Source organism: Barbus barbus (assembly GCF_936440315.1).
Source record: "Barbus barbus genome assembly, chromosome: 5".
NCBI lineage: Eukaryota > Metazoa > Chordata > Actinopteri > Cypriniformes > Cyprinidae > Barbus > Barbus barbus.
Genome location: NC_136733.1, coordinates 34,190,493 through 34,210,973, shown reverse-complemented (window position 1 = coordinate 34,210,973; position 20,481 = coordinate 34,190,493). Strand labels below are relative to the sequence as shown.

The window sequence follows — 20,481 nt, the reverse complement described above, 5'->3', positions numbered from 1 at the left end:
TTCTAACAATGTCTATGATGCCAGAGCCCCTCAAAAACTCATTAGATTGGAAATGAGTTGAATCCCAGAAACTTTAGATATTTTACAACGTTGATCAGATAACGCCGTTTCAGTGTCCCGTGCGACCAGACGCGCAGCACACTTTCTCATTTGGTCACTCTGCGTGAGACATACATTTACATTCGTAAGATGTTGTAGAAAAATAACGTTTACCCTCTAATTATGACTGAAAATCCAAAACATTTGCTATCATTTCAGTTTCTTCCCGCACGTGTATTTTAACCGATACAGCACACTAGAAGTTTTAAGATTGACAATATCAAAGAGTAAATAAATAAAAGGTGTTAAGTGTAAATAACTAAAATAAAATTAAATTTTATTTCCTGTGGGTTAGAGGCGAATGTTTAAAAGAAAACATGTAACCTGATTTTAAAAACGAAAAAAAGTCTGGGTTATACCACGGTAGAAGCTTGACAGAAATCGAAGGTCTATTATTAAGACGCTTAAATAAAATAAGACAAACAAATAACATTTTTCCCCTGTGGGGCGTTTGTTTACAAGAAGGTTATGTAACCTTTTAAAGTGAAAAGTTTTATGATGAATGGTGAACGGTTTCATTAATTGAGAAATGTAAAATATTTATAAATAACTTTGTTCTAATGTTAAAACATTACTTTAATTTCTTTAACATGCAAATCTTCAGCCCGGTCTGTCCTTACAGCGTTAGAGGGCGGTGATGTAGGCGTGACCTGACGGCAAGCGTAACCTCATTCTGAGTTTTGACATGGAAGGGAGCGGTTATCTCACGGAGGCTAGGTAAAATAGTCTGGTCTTTTCATTTTCTAACTTTCTGTCAGAGCAGCTAATGGTAGACCGCAAGATAGACTTCGACAAGTATCTTATGCTGGTGTTTTAACGAACGCCGTGGATAGACATTTGTTTAACTTTTCTAAGTTGGGACAAAGGCTAGGTTTTCAATTGTAATGTCAGAAGATTTTACAGCTATCTTATACTGTTGTTTAACGGTGTGATATTTTTTATTTCACTTCACGGTAAGAGAACTCGTCTCTATATTATTTAACTTTATGTCTGTTATAAAGTCAAACTTTAAAAAAAAAAAAGCAAGACATAGTTTTTTGATAAATATCTTATTGTTTTAACTAACGCATCCGATTCTTTTTTGTTATAGATAAACGAAATGCTTTTTTATTTGTTTTAGTTTTTCCTAAAACTGTTTTAACAACACTAGTGTCCACTTGTAAGGAAAAAAACACACGTACCATCGTAAGATAAAAACGAATCTATATTATCTAACTTTGTATCTGTTTTAAAGTCACAACTTTTTAAAACCGCAAAATAGGTTTAAACGAACGCGCTCGCTTCTTCTATTTAACTTTGTCAAACAACTAGTTTTAAGATAGTGTATCTAATGCTTTTTTTTTGTTTTATTTTCCTTTTTTCTGTTTTAACAATGCTAGTCTCCACTTGTAGGGGAAAAACGAATCTATATTATCTAACTTTGTATCTGTTTTAAAGTCACAACTTTTTAAAACCGCAAAATAGGTTTAAATGAACGCGCTCGCTTCTTCTATTTAACTTTGTCAAACAACTAGTTTTAAGATAGTGTATCTAATGCTTTTTTGTTTTATTTTCTACGTTTTTCCTGTTTTAAGTCTACACTTGTAGGGAAATAAACAGTCTTTGTACGTTTTACACACATGTTTGATGTTTTTTTTTTTCTTGATGTGTATGTGAAAACACTTTAATAAAAACTTCCCTTTACCCCATTTAACACAAATTCATCATTTAAAGTTTAAACCACATAACATCGCCCCCACACACACACATACACACACACAGTCATAAATTCTTAAGTTCACCATAAGGTCAATAAAATGGCCGCTTAGAGAGGGTGGGGGCTAGGGGTGTACAAACAGGTGTCCAGTTATGGGAGGGGGGTGGAATTTTTATGAGGGTAATAAATCAACCATTTTGACACAAAGTGAAGTACCATCTCTCTCTCAAATTTCTGTAAAAGAAACCATAAAATAAAAATGATTTCTTACCATGCCAAGTTTTTCTAGAAGCCTGGGGAACTCCTTCAAGATTTCTGGGAGGCTTGTAACTTAGACCCATTGCTGCAAATCCACCATTTAAAAAAAATAAAAAATTGGGAGGCAAAACAGATTCTGTAAAATAAGGATGAAAAACTGGGTTAAAAGCTGGCAAAACCATGCAGTATGCCAGCCTGGAAATCCAGTGATCTGCCTATTATTCATCAATCTCAAATACAAATGATTATTTCTAACAGTAACATATAAAGAATACTTTACATGGCCTCTCTAGCTTAAGTTAACCTGGATAAACCTCTTGTGTTCTGATTAAAGCAACACAGCATTCACTAAAATAGAGGAAGAGTAAAAGGACCTCAAACACCATGAGAGATTAAGTCTAACTTTACATACTGTAGACAACATTGCATTTAACAATATTTAAGAATAATATTACATACCAGTAATATCGGGGTTTAACTTCAAGGGTAGAGCAGATAACATTACCCTGAGTTATTGTTGGATTCAGCACGTCGCAGACATTTACTTGAAAAAAAGACCTTAAAAGATCAATTTTAGTACGAAATGATCTAATTCTTAGAAAACATTACAAAGCCATACAGAAACGTTACACAGACAGTAAATTAACTGAACTTACAGCTGTATTTCTGACCTAACTATACGTTAGTTCATACATTTTCCATGATGCTCTGGTCAATTTTGAGACTTTGGGCTATTTTGCTTCCGTAACATCTGACTAGTGGAAGGAAAAAATTTAAGTATTTAATTTATTACACTTTACCTATTTGTCTGTATATTTCAATTCCAATACATATCTTTTCACTTCAGTAGAATACACATTCCTAGAGGTCTTTACATACAGTATAGGTGTTTGTTCATAAAACCTTCATACAACATTTTATTCCTAAAAATGTATTCATTCATTTATTTACTGACTGACTGTTGGCAGCATTTTCTGATTCGTGGAGTGACGAAAACGAAATAACTTTAAAATCAGAATTGTTTTTGTAAAAAGTAGGTATGTCAGCAGTATATGAGAAATATTTTAAACCTGGCTTCATCCAACGTTTATATTTCTGTTCTATGCAAATGAGTGTAGATAATGGTTTGCATATTTAGACATAATATAATATTTTCAGTAGTTAACTCTTAATTTTTTTTTCTCTCTTTCACCTGTGTTGTACATAAAATGCCTAGAACATACTCTGTGCTGCTGTCTCCACCTAGTATTTTGTAATGAGAGCCTGGCTCAGTGAATGGCCTTCTGTCTTGTGATGGTTGTTGTTTTGCTGTGTCATATGCAGCAGCTCAGAATAATCTGACAGATGCACCATAACCTCTACAGTCCCTCCTCTTACTGTCATAGCGGAGCTTCTCTAGTGGTTCCGATTCATTTATCAATTGTGTAGCTTATAATCAACCAACCGTATCTATCTATCTATCTATCTATCTATCTATCTATCTATCTATCTATCTATCTATCTATCTATCTATCTATCTATCTATCTATCTATCTAACATGATAGCATTCAGTCAGATTTTTCCAGTCATCACCTGGTGGAAATTATGCTGTATGGTGTTTCCCCATGGGAAATAAAATAACCACAGCAATATTTAACATCTTCCCCACACTGCTAAAATATGTTTACTTCATAAAAGCCCTGGTTACAATAAATAGGAATCGAGCAAGGACATAAAAGGAAGACATGACCACATTTGAAACCGAGAAGACACCAACCGCCTACAGAGATGATGAACTCTTCCTCTTTTTACTTCAGTTAAAAAAAGCCTGTTGTACTGTCATAGTTTATGCAGCAGTTGTTGCACCATATCTTGTTACCATGTCGAGCAAGCACTCTTCATTAGAAGAGCATTTCATTCACATCTTTAGATACGCTCTTAATTATTTTGCATCACAATGTTTCTTTGCTTTATTTTTCAAAATACAACTCTGGATTTTATAGAGTTTTACAATAAAGGTAAATCCCAGTTTTTCAATATGATCTCAGACGTTTATGAAAATGTCAAATTTTGTAAGTTCCTATGTTACCATGTGTAGCGAGGAGTACTTGAGTCTCCTAGCCTGGAAGTTGCAGGAGCAGTTCCTGGTGGGTTGGTTGCTTGTCCCTGTTCTGTCAGTTCGGACAACATCATACTTGCCTCACAGCACCTACGCTGCCTCATTTCATTATTCGTCAAATGTCACAGCTGCTCAAGGCATGTTACACGGACTCTTCCGACAAAATGTCTTCATATGCTGACAAAATGTTGTCTTCTGACACCTGACCTAAATGTCTACATTTTTCCGCTTCTCTGTTCAAAAATGTGATCATAATCATATTTTAACAGTCATTTAAGGGATAATGTACGCAAAACTATCCATCTTGTTTTTAACTGAAGAGGGGGTGTGGTCATTTTTAACTTGAATGTGTGAGACTTCCAGTTATTTTAGCAGTACTAAAACAGTCCAAAATGCTGCTTGACATTACAAAACAGGTATTTTATTATCATATTATTATTTTTATTTATTACTGTAATCAATAACAGATTGGTTTGTAGTTTCATTTTTTAAAATGATTTTTTTTCTTATTTACTCGCACATTCACAGAAAATACCTTACATCTGCATTGCAAAAATGAACCATATGGATTAATGGATTTAGAAATGAAATGCCCAACAAACACATTTGGGTCTGACAAATAATATATAGGACTAAAAACGTCACAGACTTTTTTTATTTAGTATAAAATAAAACAAAGTTGACAACTAACTGTTTAGTGTGGAATTAGTTTTGTATGGCATTAATGCTCTTTTTGTGGGCATTCAAGTCATCCCCGGACTTTTATGACCTTTCACTTGATTTGTGGGTGGCATATGCAGCAAATATCATATCCTTGGCAGTTATAGGCTAAAGAAATACAATTAAAAAGTGCAAAGATATCAGTAATTCAGACAAGGTATGCATCTGTTTATCTTTATGAAACAGTTACATATGGAACTAATAGTGACTTGACTTGATAAGCTATGCAGAAAGCATATAGGCCTAATGCATAATTTTGCGTCCTTAGAACTTCCACCTTCGCAAATGAGCTAAGTATAGGTGTACATATCTTTTATCTTTCACTTTTACTGCAGCCGTATACAAAGTAATGCAACTCCTCAGTGTACGCTCTTCACAAGTTATGCTTTTGCAGTTCAGCAGTCAAGTTTGTGTGTGCCCACTTTGCAAGCTTTCTAACCCACATTAAAGATAGCATCAAACACCTTGGTCCCTCAGATTAATAGGAATTATGCTTTATATATTCACAGGAAGTCTGCAGTGGTCATATATAATGCCTTACAGATGTCTAGAGAATTATTGTCTCCATCAAGCTCTATCATTCAGTCTTCTCACGGATGGACTTAAAGGTAACAAAATTTGGTTATGTTTTCTTTGCAAATGTATTGTTGTTTATACAGGCTATTGCCTATTTCAAAATGTTACTTGGTGACGAACACAAATATTAATTTAGTTATCTTGTGGAACCATTCATAAATGTTAATATTCAAAGCATCTGTTAACCTCAGATGACCTTTAAATCCGATGTTATGACAAAGACCAGGGATCTTCTATAATCTGTCTGTACCTGTATCTTAAAACACCTTTATATGTCTATTTAGTGCAAAAGGCCTGGGGTAATTTTTTCTCACTGCCATCTGATTTTTGCAGATGTAAAATACATGTGATATATCTTTGCTGATATGATTTATGTCATTAATACAAATTACTGAATCAAATGTTCTATGTAAATTAACACATTTTGACAGATTAGGGGAATAACCGAATTCTGGTTTAAAGTAATTATATACAAGGTTTTTTATTTTTTTTAATTGAAGGAATGTTTTGAAAGAATAGAATATGAATTCAGATGGAATGATTCCACTCAATGACGAACAATGAATATGTCTGAAATGGAATTAATAAAAGATAACTGCAAGAATTGGAATGATGATTTTAAAATAAAATATAAAATTATAAAATATCAGCACCGACATAATACTGGTGGCTTCTGCACCAATTCTGAGAGTCATCTTAGGGTCAAACTTTTATTTTCTTAAAAACAATAACAATATTTGTTGCCATACAAACCTAAATGAATTAGTGCATCCAGACTTTAGTTAAAATTTTGACCCAACAAAGAAACACAAAACAATGTTTATGTCCAACATAAAATAAATGAACAGATCACTAGATAATGCACTGTAAAAACAAATGTTTCAGCAACAACTATTTTGGAGTTATGAAAATTTCTCATAAAATTATGTTCATCCAACAAAACTACACTGAGAGGAATTTAATAAAAGACAAATTTTTGTGTGGATTACTCAAAAAATTATTTGCTCCAACTAATTTTGACATAATTCAACAATGTCCACTGCCTAAATAAAAAAAATCAGTTAAAATAAATGTTGGTTACACACAATATGTCAACAGGACTCATCAAAATAATGTTTGCTTCTTAAAAGGTTTAATTAAATAAGTAAATTAGATGTTTTAATGCAACCATGCATTCATTTAAGTTGTGGTGGAACCTTAATTCATTATATTTTCTTCAGTGTAACCATGATTTATTATAAAACTAAAAATATTTTCATTGGCTGTTTTTTGTGTGTGTCTTTTTTACAGATGAACAGTGCAGAGTTCTCTAATGCCACCAGCGATGTCCAATGTCCCATAAAGCCCCAGCACATCTCCATATCTGTGCTCATTTGTCTGACTTTCCTGGTGGGACTGCTGCTTAATGTCTTCAGTCTGTGGGTGTTCACATGCAGGACACCAGAATGGACATCCAGCACTGTTCTTCAATTTCATCTAGCTGTCAGTGATGTCCTTATGTGTCCTATGGGACCGTTTATGGCAGTATATTATCACACTTCTAATTGGCTTTTTGGGAAAGCTCTCTGTCGGCTTAAAATAGCTTTAATAACCTCTCACATTTACAGCAGTATTCTGTTTCTGACTCTCATTAGCATTCACCGCTATGTGGTCGTGGTACGCTACAACCAAGACTCTTACATGAATCGAAAGGACTTTGTCCAGAAGCTCTGTGTTGGAGTTTGGCTTTTTGTATTGGTTAAAGGAACTGTTTTAGCAGCTGTTTTAGACACAAGCACAGTGGACAATCACACGTTATGCCTCAGCATTCACCAAGGACAATATACTGACTTTTTTTTTGTTGTAAACTTCACTGTCCTCATTCCTGGATTACTACTAGCATTCATTGTTTCTGCGATCTGCTACACTCTTCTGGTGCGATCGATGTCCTGTCTCGACACTAGCCACGATAGTGGACGAGCTATTAAGAACAAATCACGTAAAATGGTGGCTGTTTGTTTGGCTATTTTTGTTGTTTGTTTCACCCCTATGAATGTGGTACGCAGTGTGGGTCTTGTGGTCAAGAAATTCTTACCCCTCAAATGCAGTCTCCTTTTAAAAGTGGAGACTGCATACTATGTGTCATGGACCTTGGCTGGAGCCAATTGCTGTCTCGATCCAATTATCTATTGTTTCAGCTGTCAGAATTTCCAAAAACATTTCACATCTCTTAGGAAAATAGGTTTGAGGCTTGAAATGAGCCATGGTGAATCTTCATAAGAAGATTGTAAACAAGAACAGCCATTGGTTAGCAAGGAACATGCTGAAATTGTTGCTATATTGTATCTTATATGTATCACAGAAACTTTTTTGTAATTGCAGTGAAGTTTTGTATATATATGTCAGTCATGTGTCAGTCTGTCCTCGTTGACTGTGATTATTAGTTAATTCCTTTCCAGCTGTGTTTGTCTAATTATCTATGATTATCCTGTGTATTTATAGTCCTGTCAGTTCAGTTAGTTTCAAGAAAAGCTTACATTCAGCAGATAATGTAAAATAGCGAGATGAGGCAGAAATATGTTGTTAGTAACCTTCTAGAAGAATTTTATGTGGAAGATGCACAGTTACAACTTCTGTGGGGTGTGAAGAAAAAGTAATGTAACTAGTAGTGTAACTAATTACTGTTGCCATAATTAAAGTAACAACATTACTTTTTCTTCTTCTTCTTCTTCTTCTTTCTTCTTCTTCTTCTTCTTCTTTGAAAGGAGTAACTAGTAATGAGTAATATATTACGTTGTTTGAGTAACTAGCCCAACACTGCTCATAACATAGTGATAGAAAAGGGTGGAGTTTATGTTAATGACTGCTGACTAATAAAAGGAAATTCTGTCTTGGTTCCTTTTTGTCACATACACTTATACTGAAATGTTTCAAATGAGTTTTGAGGGAGCGTTGCATGACTTGGTAAGTGCTCTGTGTAGCTTAATATTCATTTTTCAGATGCATGTTACAATTGGTAATTTAATAATAATTTAAGGGGAAAGGAAAAAGTGCTGGAAAAAGTTAAAAGAAAAAGAAAAAACTGCAGCATTGCAGTTTAGTGCACAGAACAGGATAGTGCACTGAACATTTCACACAAATTTACTGTTAAATGATCAAAAATGATATGTGTGTGTGTGTGTGTGTGTATTACACACAGAACTGCTAAATAGGACATCAGTTATTTAATTAAAATAGAGTTCAAAAACCTTCCAATTTATTCTCTTTAATGTACTCCATTACAGAAGTCCTGAACTGCAACATAAAAAAACAGTAATATTGCAAATGTAAAAAAAAGTGTCTTAGATCCTTCCTGAACTTAATTTTTCTCTCTCTCTCTGTTTGTTTTTCTCTCCCTAAAACTTTTTTCTCTATTCAAAACTTTTCTCTCTGTTTATAATTTTTTTTTTTCTGTTCAAAACCCGTTTTTTATCTTCCAAAACCACTGCATACATTTTTCTCTCTCGTTTAGAAGAGAGAGAAAAAAATTGGAGATAGAATGTTTTGGAGAGAACAAAAAACGTCAGAGAGAAAGTGAGAGAAAATCTTTGGACTCAAGGCACTTTCAGTGGATAACGATAAGGCACTTTCCCCACAACTTCCTCTTCTTTTTTTTTAATATGCAGACCAGGGGCACTGTAATTTTCAGTTCATCTATTTATCTATCTGATGAATCTGATCAACGACCCCTCATTTTTTTTTTCTGCACAGTGGCATTCTTCTAAGATGAACACCTCAGATTTACCCAACGCGAGCCATACGGATACATGTCCTCCTGAGCCTCAGCACATTTCTCTGGCTGTGATCCTCTGTCTGGTCTATCTCATGGGCCTTCTGCTCAATGGATTCAGCCTGTGGGTCTTTACCTGCCGCATTCACAAATGGAACTCTGGAGCTGTTCTGCAGTTTAATCTGGCTCTATCTGATGCCATCATCACTCCACTCACCCCACTGATGGCAGTGTACTTTGCTATGGATAGCAACTGGATTTTTGGGGATTTTGCCTGCCAGCTGAAGATTGCTGTGCTCAGCATCCACTTTAATGGCAGTGTGATCTTCCTCACTCTCATTAGTGTTCATCGATATGTGTCCGTGGTTCACTTCAACCGCTCCTCGTTGATAAAAAGGAAGATATTTGTGAAGAAGCTGTGTGCTGGGATTTGGTGTATTCTTATAATAATTGGCATTTTCTATGGATGGCTGCTTCCTGTAACCAATGAAGAAAACCATGGGCAGTGTCTTACTATTCATCAGACAAAATTGACAGATGCTTACTTTATTATTAACTTTGTGATTTTCTTCTTTTGGTGTATTTTACCCTTAACTATATCAGTGTTTTGCTACAGTCGCCTAGCGAGCTCAGTGTCCCGCATTAACACAAATTCTGCTCAGGGCCAATCAGTGAAGAATAAGTCTATGAGGATGATAGGGATATGTGTATTCATATTTGGCCTTTGCTTTCTTCCTCTCAATGTTGTTCGGACTATCGGAGTAGTTGTGAAAAAGTATCATCCCAGTAAATGTAGACTTATGTTGCAGTTGCAAACAGCATATTATGCATGCTATATATTGGCAGGAATCAACTGCTGCTTGGACCCCCTCATCTACTTTTTTGGCTCACGTAATTTTATCAAAGCGCTCAGAAGATCTCTTAAGGTAATAGGGATCAGAAGTAATGTTGAAAACAACATTGAATCAGAAACAGTAAGTCAAGGGGTAAACAGAAATGTAGTTTCTACTATCTCTTAGGACATTAAGCAATTGAAATGGAAGTTGTAATTAAACTTTCTGGACTCATATCAGTGAACACATCCTCAGAGAAGAGATCTGTTGCAAGGGGAAGTTAAAGCTTAAGGGTACATGAACTAAAAAAAGTCAAAAACACATACATTTTGATTTCATAATTCATGGTGACTTTAATGGTGCTTTAAGCAGCCTACTGAAAGATTAGCCTACACTTAACAATATTTTTGTCTTTTATTTATTTATTTGTCCTGTGTGATCCTATTCCACAGTACAGAAATAAAACATATAAAAGATTTAAAAAAGATTTTTAAGTGTAATCTTGCCGATAGTATTGTGAACATGTTACTGGCCTCCACTAGTTGAGCACAAGCAAAAATGATGTTTCTGCTAACAACACTGCGGAATGCATTACAAAATTGTTAAAATAATTTTGTAAATATTTATTCTAGTCTGCAAAGTAATGTTTTATAACATGAACATGTGCTAGTAACCTTTCACAACATGCTATTGATAACTAAACGCAGCAAGAAGTTTTGAAAGTTTTATTAAGCTGAATCTTTCAGACTAAAACTGATATCTAAACTAATATTTTGAATTTTAGTATTGACATTTCAAATAGCCTGCGACAGTCATGCTAACGTGAGAGAAACTAAATAAACAGAAGATCCATTTTGAAGCTGTTTATCTCATTGCTGATGACTGATATATTAAATAACGTTGTGTTTTTATTATTTTACTATTCATCTTTGTAAATGTTTTGTAAATGTAACTGTACAACTTTTTTTCAAAACAATTGGAGCATTAAAATGCCCTGTTGTTAAACTTGTTCTTATCTGTACTATAATAAAGAGATTTAAGAAGTGAGTCAGTTTATGTGTTTATTTATGTCCGGTTACTGGCGAGAACCGCAGGACTCCCGAGTGACGTCGGGACGTTATTTGCGTGATGTCGGTCACAGGTAAAGCATTTCCTTCCTCTTTGTGGATCAGTTTCGCTCGACACCCAGCTGTTCACGCTGGATAAAGAACAGAATGGGGAAGATTCAGGAATTCGAAATAACTCTTAATAACAACAAAACAGTTTATAGTCCAGGTGAATCCCTCTCCGGTACTCTGAAAATATCAATTGCACAGCCAATACCATGTAAAGGTAAGTAAACAAACGACTCCAATTATCAGCCACCCGTTGTGTTTTCTTTCACTGGAAGTTTCTAAACAAGTTTAGGCTACTTCTTAAAGTACAATAGCCTATTTGTGTATCAAACTTAAATCTGAAGCCCACTGGTTGTTTTCCTAGACGTTCTCACGTGTAGAGTTGGTTTTGTTGGTTTCTGAAACTGGTCTGAGCGAAACTTGTTGCGGATCTTTTATTGACATGCCAACGCGGAATAGTGCATGAACCTCTTACCGCTTTCTTAGTTCTCTAAAATTTCCGTAAAAACCATAAACGGGGTGTTTTAGGGACACTGGCAATGATAAATGTCAATAAATACGCTGAAATAATAATTATGTAGCCTATAATCCATTCTGTTTCTCAATACCTTGCCAGGCCAGGTGAACTAATCGCAGTTTCGCTTATCGAGTTACGTATGAAGACCTGCATTTAAGTAAAACTTAGGACATAAATTAGTGTAACTGAGCCTTCAGCAGCGTGTTTGAGTCAGTTATTCAGGCCTTAAAACAAATTTAAATTGTCAAACAATTCTGATCTTGAAATCTGTTTTCAATATCATGCATAAATGCAATTTGCTGCGAACTGGTCAGACTTCTTGGTGCAAGTAACTTAGACTATGCATCTTCTCACCCACCACCTGTTGATACCAACACCTGTTTCACCCACCCAGCCTCAGTGCTTTTCAATGCACCTGTTCATGTTAAGGTCAAATATCCTGACACCACTAAGCCGAACAATCCACTGCAGTATTTAAAATAAATCTGCTGTGATTTCTGGATACCCGAAGGAATGCAAGCCTTAAAGATCCCATTAATTGTGTCTTTTTTGTGTGTAGAATAGGTATGGGCATGTAGTATAAATGAATATGACTAGCTATCAACTTGGTACTTGCAATATGCACATATCAAATGATTTCATATGCAGATACAGTACCTCTCTGGCGTGTGTATCTACATTCATAAAGCTAATATAAGAGTAACCAGCAAAATCTGTTGTCCAGAAAGACAATAGAGCTACTGTTTGACTTTGGGCCTTATCTTGGCCATGGGATCAAGGTGAAATGTCTCTGAATATACATGAAAATGTCAGCCTATAGACCTAAAAGCCTATAGGCCTATTGTGTAAAAAAACAACAAAACAACCAATGTGAACAAGGAAGTGATTAAAAGTGTTGCTTTCACATGTTTGAGAACCGCTGTGGGCAAGGAAAATGTGATCAGACTAAAAATGAGTCAGAGTGCAGTCAAGATGATAGTTTGAAGAAAAAAAAAATTCACACCAGATGTAATCATCAGTTTTAGAGTGATATGAGAAAGCAAGCAAGTCATGTGGTTATGTCAGTGGTTTGGGGCTGGTCTATTGTTTGAGCTGAGATGTTGATGAAGAATACTCACCGGACTGGTTCGCTCACATGCCAGATCAAGGACGACAGTAATAACAATCCCATTACAACTTTACGAAGAAGTCATCTGACTGTATTTAAAACAATAACAGTTCTATTTGAGTCTTTATGTATTTATTTTTTGGTTGAATTAAATTACTGATGTAGTTGACTTTTTTGACCTGAGCAATTAATTTGTCCTCTTTTCAGGTGTATTAATTAATAATGTTTTTTTTATAGTTGGACACAAGTTTCTACCTATATCAGCTCATAAATGTCTGTTTAGTAGCACTCATATTTTGTTCAGTACGACAGAGTGACCGATCGTGAGATCTTTAGATTCCAGATGTTGTTGTTGTTCAGCCAGTTTCTTACTGGAGTCTCTTCTGACATATTTCCCATGGTTGCTTATGTATCTGTGGTAACATCTCTACTTGCTAGCACTCAGTGTGTGTCTTGGGGTTAGAGAGAAGGGGGGTGGGGGGAATGGTGGAAATAAAGGTAAGCAAATGGATAGAATCACAAAGACTAAATGGACAAATAAAAATAAATGGACAAATAAAGACTGCAAAATCTGTTCATTTCTGTCAGGGGTTGGGGACCTATCTTTGTAAACTAGCTCATTGCTTTTTTGAAGATTTATTTATATAATTATAAAATTTTTTGTGGCACATGTTTTTCAGATTAGGTATGTTTTCTCACCATTTAAAGTAGAATTTAAATTTTCACGAAACTAGTCAAAATGTTATGCTCAATTCGTAGTCTAATATATAAACAATTAAAATCTTGTGGTATTAAAAAGCTTAAAAAAACCCGCAGACTGTTTATACAGGCTGTTCTGCAAAAATATTATCTGCATGTAACAACTGTAATGGTCAGTGGTTTTCAATTGCAAAACATTTTTACTGTCCTGTTGCTAATTTTGTCAATTTTCATCCTGTGGCAATGACTCAAAGGTTGCAGAAAAGTTCTTGAGAAGTGAGTGAGTTCACTAACCTCAATGCTATGTATGTTTTAGGACTCCTTTGTTGATGGCATATGGCTACTGTGTTTTTGTCTGTTACATGACAGTCTGAATGTTTTAATGGAACGTCCTGCTGCCGGTAAGGGTGAAGGACAGAGTGAGGTCATATTAAGTTCTCAATAAATGAACAAGTCTGTCATCTTGGTTCCAGATAATCCTAGCCATCATTTACTGACCCTCATGACATATTCTTTTAAATAGCTGTTGTCAGGAATTAATCACACACAATGACTCATTTCTTGTGATAGCCTTTCATCAGTAAAAAAAATACTCTTTCTTTTCAGTACTGCTTTGGATATAAATGGATATAATTTATTTTTTAATCTGCTGTACCAGTTATATATCACCTGTTACTATTTTGGTGTGAGAAACTGCTGCAAACGATCAAATATGTGAGTGAACTTTTCTAATGAATCAAACTGATGAATCGTGAACATGTTTGATCAAAAGAGTGATTCATTCGCAAATCTGGCATCACAAGTTCTGATTCTAAACAGCTGATTGTCAAAAAAAAAAGGATTCTCAGGTTGGTATACAGTAATTTTCACTGCAATAATATTTTATTGGGACAGAGCAGTATTTTTTCTGGTGCTCATGTCCCAGTAAAAAGGATTTAGCGATGCCCACTGCTTATCAGCGTCTTGCATCTGTGCAGGCACATTTCTTTTGACTGACCTATGTCTTTATTTCATAATCAGAAATCAAAGTGAACTGCCAGGGCTTCTGTGGAGTGACCAGCAAATCAAATGACACAGACTGGACAGAGGAGGAGCAGTACTTCAGCAGCTCGGTCTCAATAGCAGATAAAGGTACACAGATGTCATGGTTTCGCTCGCATATTAAATGGTACGATGCTTGTTCAGATCCCTAACAGTTTCTCTCTGTCTGTTTCCCAGGCACTCTGAAAGACGGCGAGCACACTTTTCCCTTCAAGTTTCTCTTGCCAGGTGAGGCACACTTTTGTGTAATTGAGCTGCCCTGTTTTTCTAAATTCCTCCAAGACAAGTCTGAGGTTAACCACTGTTTACGTTTATCCATGACAACAGAACAAAATATCAACTTTGTATAACCAAATACAACCTATGTGAGTCACCCAATATAGGTATTAGGAGTTTTAGAGTATAGAATATAGTCTGTTTTTAAAAATAAAAAACAGCAGAAAATGCTTATATGGTGAAATATTATTGCAAATTATAATAACTGTTTAAATTTTTACATAATTTAAAATGTAATCGATTCTGTGATGACAAAGCTGAATCAGCATCATTACTCCAGACTTCAGTGTCACGCGATCCTTCAGAAATCATTCTAATATGCTGATTTAGTGCTCAAGAAACATTTCTTATGTCAGTGTTAATGTCAGTGTAAAGGCAGTTCAGAGAGTTGTTTCTAAACGCATACAAACTGAAAGCTGAAAACACGTTATAAAGACTGGGAACTATGTAGAACTGAATTGTGGAGTTAAACCGTTAAACAGATTTTTTGGGTGGGCCTGAAATCATGTCTCTGCACTGGAGCCACTGAGCATGGCCCGTCCCCTAACACGATAATAACTAGAGGGTATCAGCATCAGTGCGAGTTACTGTCATTACCGTTAGTTACTACAGTCTACAGTTTGCTAGCTAGCTATGCCTATGTCAGGTAAATGCATTCTAAACATGTATGGCTGTGTAAATCCAATTAAGCTGCTAGAGTGAGCATCCATTCAGTTTGTAGCGGTATTTGACAGTTGAAAGAGGCGGCAGCTTTCCCACAAGTTGGTGTGGTTTCAGTGCCGACAGAGGACACGCACCCAGCATTTGAGAGCAGATTTTTTTTCAAGATTTAGATTTTTCAAGATTTGTCACAAACTCAGAACACATTTACTGTAACATTGCTTTACACAGACTTTAAAAACAGTTGTACTACTTATGTTTGTGGAAACTGTGTTACATATTTTTTCAGGATTCTTTGATAAAGTTTAAAAGAGAATAATTTATGTAAAGTAGAAATTTTTGTAACATTATAATAAATAAATGAAAAAAAACTATATTACTAAAACTAAACTAAAACACAAATATAGTGTGAATTCTGTTTCTGTCAGTTAATTTTCATACAACTGGAGGGTAAATCGGATTCCTTCGTTTTTTTTTTCTTTTTATTCACTCTTTTCACAATGTGAAGCTAAGACACACGCTAGCCCATCTAGGATATCGCTGCTCTTATTGTCTGGAGCTGCTCAGCTGCTATTTGAAACCTCCACCTGCTGTTCCTCTATTATCTGAGACTCCCCAGCTCTTCTCTAGCAGAACAATGCCACTCTTAGAGAATCGTGCTTCTCGTGCTTGTACCGTTGGTTTTTGTGGTTTTCAGCCTTTTGCTAAAAACATTGAAGTTTATTGGATAATGAACCCTTTTAAACCTTTTTGTTTGAAAAGAACATTGTTCTAATGCAAAAGTCCAAACTTTGGTTATGAGAAAGTAAGAAAATGATTAGCCTCATCCTCATTTGTTTATTTTTATTCATTTATCTGCACCTGCAGAGTAGATACACAAACCTCTCTAATCCTCTCTTTTGTAGCTGCTGCGCCTACATCATTTGAAGGGCCTTATGGAAGGATTATGTATAGAGTTCGGGCTTTCATAGACACACCTCGTTTTGCAAAAGACTACAAGATAGAGAAGCCCTTCTCTATGAATAACACAGTCAACCTGAATGAAATGCCTGGTATTCAGGTAAATGTCTCTACACAGACCTCCAAAAAAAGAACCACAAACTTAAATATCTTTAATTCTGATATCTGTGCTGTCATTTACAGCCAATTATTTACATTACTATTCTTTTAATTATTTGCTTTGCGCAGGAACCAAGCTCCTCTTCTATGACCAAGAATTTCTCATACATGCTTGTGAAAAATGGGACAGTGGTGCTGAAAGCTAAGAGCGACATGCGAGGATATATCGCTGGACAGGTCATAAAAGTGTTCGCTGAGATTGAAAACAAATCTGAGAAGTCAACGGGCCATGTGGTTGCCAGTCTAATGCAGGTAAGATTACACAAACTATTCTTAAAATACATTAGATTATATTTTAAGAACAAATGTTTTCAGTTAGTTTAAACAATTGAGTATAATGTCTGAAAATAGTTTGGGGTCAGTAAGAATATTTAATTAATGATCAAAAGTGACTGTAAAGACTTACATTTTTACAAAAAAAATTCTAATTGAAAAAAAATCCTGTTCTTTTGAACATTCTATTGATCAAAGAATCCTGAATATTAGGCAGCACAACACTGATAATAAGACTTTTTTTCTTGAGCAATTTCTGAATGATAATGTGACACTGAATACTGGAGTAATGTCTACTGAAAATTCATATTTGTGATTACAGGAATAAATTACATTTTAAAATGTTAAAATAGAAAGCAGATACTTTAAATTGTAAGAATATTACAACATTTATTGTTCCAATAAGTACAGCCTTGATGAGCACAAGTGACTTCTTTCAAAAACATTAAAATATCTTTCTGACCCCAAACTTTTGAACGGTAGTGTATATTCAGATTTGTTGTTGACTGATATGACTATATTAATAATTGTGATTGAATATGCAGGTACACCTTTGGTTAATATCATAAGACTCTCACTATTGCTCATCTCTTAATTTTAGAAAGTTACATATAATACCAAGAAGCCGACATATGACTTGCGGAGAGTAGCGGAGGTAGAAGGACCTGGAGTTAAGGGTGGACAAAAAACTGAATGGAAAGAGCAGATAATTGTACCTTCTCTTCATCTGTCCACCCTGACTGATGGAAACCTCATCCAAATCTGCTACTACATTCAGGTGAGTATTTAAATGTTATTGTTACACAACACATATTAAATTAACGGGATGTAATGCAAAGTGTGACACTTTTCTTTCCTGTGAGTATTTTTCTCCATTGTGGAGCGTTTAATAATATTTGGCTGTATGTAATCATATCATCATCATATCAGAGAGATGCATTTTATCAGAAGTTCATGCAAATTGCATTTGGTATTTCTTTCTTCATTCCTCTCATTGCACCTGCATGTTTGTCTCTGCATTTTCAGGTCTATTTGAAATACCCAGAGGTATCTTTAACTCTGCCCATTTACATTGGAAGCATTGCAGTGGATCCAACTCAGCCTTCCCCCTCCCGGCCTGTTATACCCATGCCAGTCTCAAGTAATAACTCCACCCCTGCCCCTGACCCTGCCCCTTCTCCTGCTGCTGCTCCTGCTGAATCTGCCCCACCCAGCCTTCCACCACGTACAGCCCCAAAACCTGCACCCAAACCCAGGCCTCGTAGCACCTACGCATCCCTCAATGTGCTTCCCCCTGTTCTGTACCCAGAACTCCCAGGTGTGGCTAACTACAACGGGGAAATGCCAAATAGTCCACAGCATGAGTCTGGTTCCCAGGCTCCAGTGTCTCCCAATGCATTCAGCTATGCTCCTGGACTCAGCTTCAGACAGAAACAGAGCTCCAACGGCCCATCAGCACCCCCCCTCAGTTCATCCACCAGCCCTCAAGACTGGAATGCAATGTCCTCTTCAGCTAGCCTACCTCCAAAGTATAGGAGTTCACCATATCCACATGGTATGGCATGGTAATAAAATTCTTAAAATTAATAATTAAAATGTATATGTGTGTGTTTTAAATGATGTGAGCCATAACACCCAAGAGCCTAATCATCAGTGTTGGGGGTAACGCATTAATCAGATTACTTTAAGTAACTAGTAAAGTAACGCATTACTTTTTAATTTAGAAGGAAATATCTGAGTTACTTTTTCAAATAACTAACGCCATTTACTTTGTTTCCCATTAATTGACTGACATCTGTCGTGTTGCCATGTTGAGAGAAATCAGTGCAGAAGCGTTGTTTGCTGTTTGAACAATGTTACTGTTGTTCTAGACTAAATATGAATATGTTTTTGCACAAAAACAGATTCAGTATTCCTCAAAATGAATAAAAAACAGTCAAATGCAAACTTCGAATATGATGCAAACCTGCAATTATTAAATATGTTAAATAAGATAAATATCATTTATGTATTTAATCCCATTTTATTAACCAACGTCTTTGCTGCTGACCTTCGATGATCTAATTCAACCATACTACGCAAAAATGACACATTTGTTTAATTTTTGTTATTGCTGACTAGTGTTGAACTTTCTTCTCCTGTAATTAGTTTGATCTGCGCCCTCTACTCTACAGACGTGAATTTACATTTCCTTCAGCCTGAGGCGCATTCATTTCACTGTTGTTGTGAAAAGGGCTTCTACATTTGTAAAAAAATAACTTTTTTATATTTAAAAACAAACAAGCCATGCCCAGATTTAAAAAGTAACTCAAAAGTAATGTAACTCATTACTTTCCATAAAACGTAACTAAGGTAATTAGTTAACTTTTTAAAGGGAGTAATGCAATATTGTAATATTTAAAATTGGTTTGTTTAATTTTTTATTATTATTATATTTGTTTGTTCATTAAGTAAGGCAATGTTACCTGGTGATTAATTTTATTTTATTTCTTTTGACAGAGGCTCCACCTTCTTATGAAGATATATAGGATGTTTCCCAGCCATATGAAGAAGGGAGAAAAACATTGAAAATATTCATAACATTCCTGTGACTTTATAATAAATGCAGACCTCGAACACTTTTGAACCAAATGTGTAGATATCCAAATTTTGTGTTCTTACAATGCGTGTACTCAAGAATGTGATATTTAACCTAAGAGGTCAGCTGATACAATACTTCAGGTGTGGTGTGACAGCTATTATGCCAAACAGTTGGAAATTAGTAATTTAGCTTTTTCATTTTTGTCATTGCAGATGATCTGTAAAATAGATCTGCCTCTTGCAAAGATATTTTACCACTTGTTTTTAGGAGTTTCATCATGGAAGAGTATTAACTACTCTTTTATTATTAGACTGTTGCTTGTTTTGTACAATTGTGTTTGCAGTCACACAACCACCAGGGTAAATTTGCCTTTTTTTTAGCATGTTCAGGCTTTGTTTCTATGTTCCTGATAAGCTAACAATTAATCTAGTTCGATTGAAACTGTAACTTTATACTATGCGTGGATACACATGTCCTGAAGTCGTACAAAACCACTGAATATTTAGTTCAAGTTTTGTGGTATTTAATGATTAATTTCTTACTTGAATTATTAATTTCTGCCTTTGTTAGTATTGCACACTACTTGCATGTTAAAAACATTTTTTTTTATTTGATCAGTGATTTATATGTAGTATACAGATTATTAAAAATGTTGAACTGAAAAAAACCCTGGATTTTGTACTGTTAAACAGAATGAAAATGAATCTTTGAAGTTGCTTGTGACTTTGAAATGCATCTTTGATAGGCTGTTTACATTATTCTTTACTTGTTGCATAGGGCAAAGATCCGTTAAAGAAACTGGAGGGTTAGAAATAATCAAAAGTGGCCATAAATCAAGCTTTATGTGTACTATAAAGTAGTAAAGAGAAATTATACAGGCCAGTCTTAAGTGCCTACTGCCACACATAGAAAATGTGCATGCAAATTATAATACCTTTCAGTGTGGCTCAATTTGTTGAGGTGCAAACAATATTGTTTTCCCCCAATAATGTCTTAATTTATTGCAATATACATGTGATACGTGACACTTATGCTTATGTTTCGTAACGAGGAGGTAAACAAC

At 35.2% G+C, this 20,481-nt stretch overlaps 3 protein-coding genes across 4 annotated transcripts; all 3 read left to right on the top strand.

Moving 5' to 3' along the window:
* Nucleotides 1–4,123: 4,123 nt before the first annotated feature.
* Nucleotides 4,124–8,317, top strand: LOC306869507 (lysophosphatidic acid receptor 6-like; the record flags this gene model as incomplete). The annotated part of the gene is made up of 2 exons (XM_079416269.1): nt 4,124–4,180; nt 6,739–8,317. The coding sequence occupies 2 exons, from the start codon at nt 4,124–4,126 to the stop codon at nt 7,705–7,707; spliced, it is 1,026 nt and encodes a 341-aa protein (XP_079272395.1). The 3' UTR covers nt 7,708–8,317.
* A 20-nt stretch (nt 8,318–8,337) lies between these two features.
* On the top strand, nt 8,338–11,075 carry LOC306870054 (lysophosphatidic acid receptor 6-like). Its single transcript, XM_079417091.1, has 2 exons — nt 8,338–8,391; nt 9,178–11,075. Exons 1-2 carry the CDS (start codon nt 8,353–8,355, stop codon nt 10,213–10,215), a joined length of 1,077 nt encoding a protein of 358 aa, XP_079273217.1. The 5' UTR covers nt 8,338–8,352; the 3' UTR covers nt 10,216–11,075.
* Nucleotides 11,076–11,112: 37 nt separating this feature from the next.
* Nucleotides 11,113–20,152, top strand: LOC306870053 (arrestin domain-containing protein 1-like). 2 transcript variants are annotated; one of them, XM_079417090.1, is made up of 8 exons: nt 11,113–11,361; nt 14,489–14,599; nt 14,687–14,737; nt 16,351–16,505; nt 16,634–16,816; nt 17,439–17,615; nt 17,864–18,402; nt 19,337–20,152. In XM_079417090.1, coding segments are annotated over exons 1-8 (1,335 nt in total). In that variant the 5' UTR covers nt 11,113–11,243; the 3' UTR covers nt 19,338–20,152. The 2 variants fall into 2 exon arrangements, with proteins under 2 accessions (XP_079273216.1, XP_079273215.1); XM_079417089.1 differs by having other exon boundaries at nt 11,153–11,361; nt 17,864–18,392; nt 19,337–20,134.
* Nucleotides 20,153–20,481: the final 329 nt, after the last annotated feature.

Excerpts from the sequence above, each read along its gene's own strand:
- LOC306870054 (XM_079417091.1), top strand. The coding sequence starts at position 8,353 with ATGTTTCAAATGAGTTTTGAGGGAGCGTTGCATGACTTG. Across the intron at positions 8,392-9,177 it reads AGGGAGCGTTGCATGACTTG|TGGCATTCTTCTAAGATGAA; the intron begins GTAAGTGCTCTG and ends TTTTCTGCACAG.
- LOC306870053 (XM_079417089.1), top strand. The coding sequence starts at position 11,244 with ATGGGGAAGATTCAGGAATTCGAAATAACTCTTAATAACAACAAAACA. Across the intron at positions 11,362-14,488 it reads ACAGCCAATACCATGTAAAG|AAATCAAAGTGAACTGCCAG; the intron begins GTAAGTAAACAA and ends TTTCATAATCAG. Across the intron at positions 16,506-16,633 it reads ATGAAATGCCTGGTATTCAG|GAACCAAGCTCCTCTTCTAT; the intron begins GTAAATGTCTCT and ends TGCTTTGCGCAG.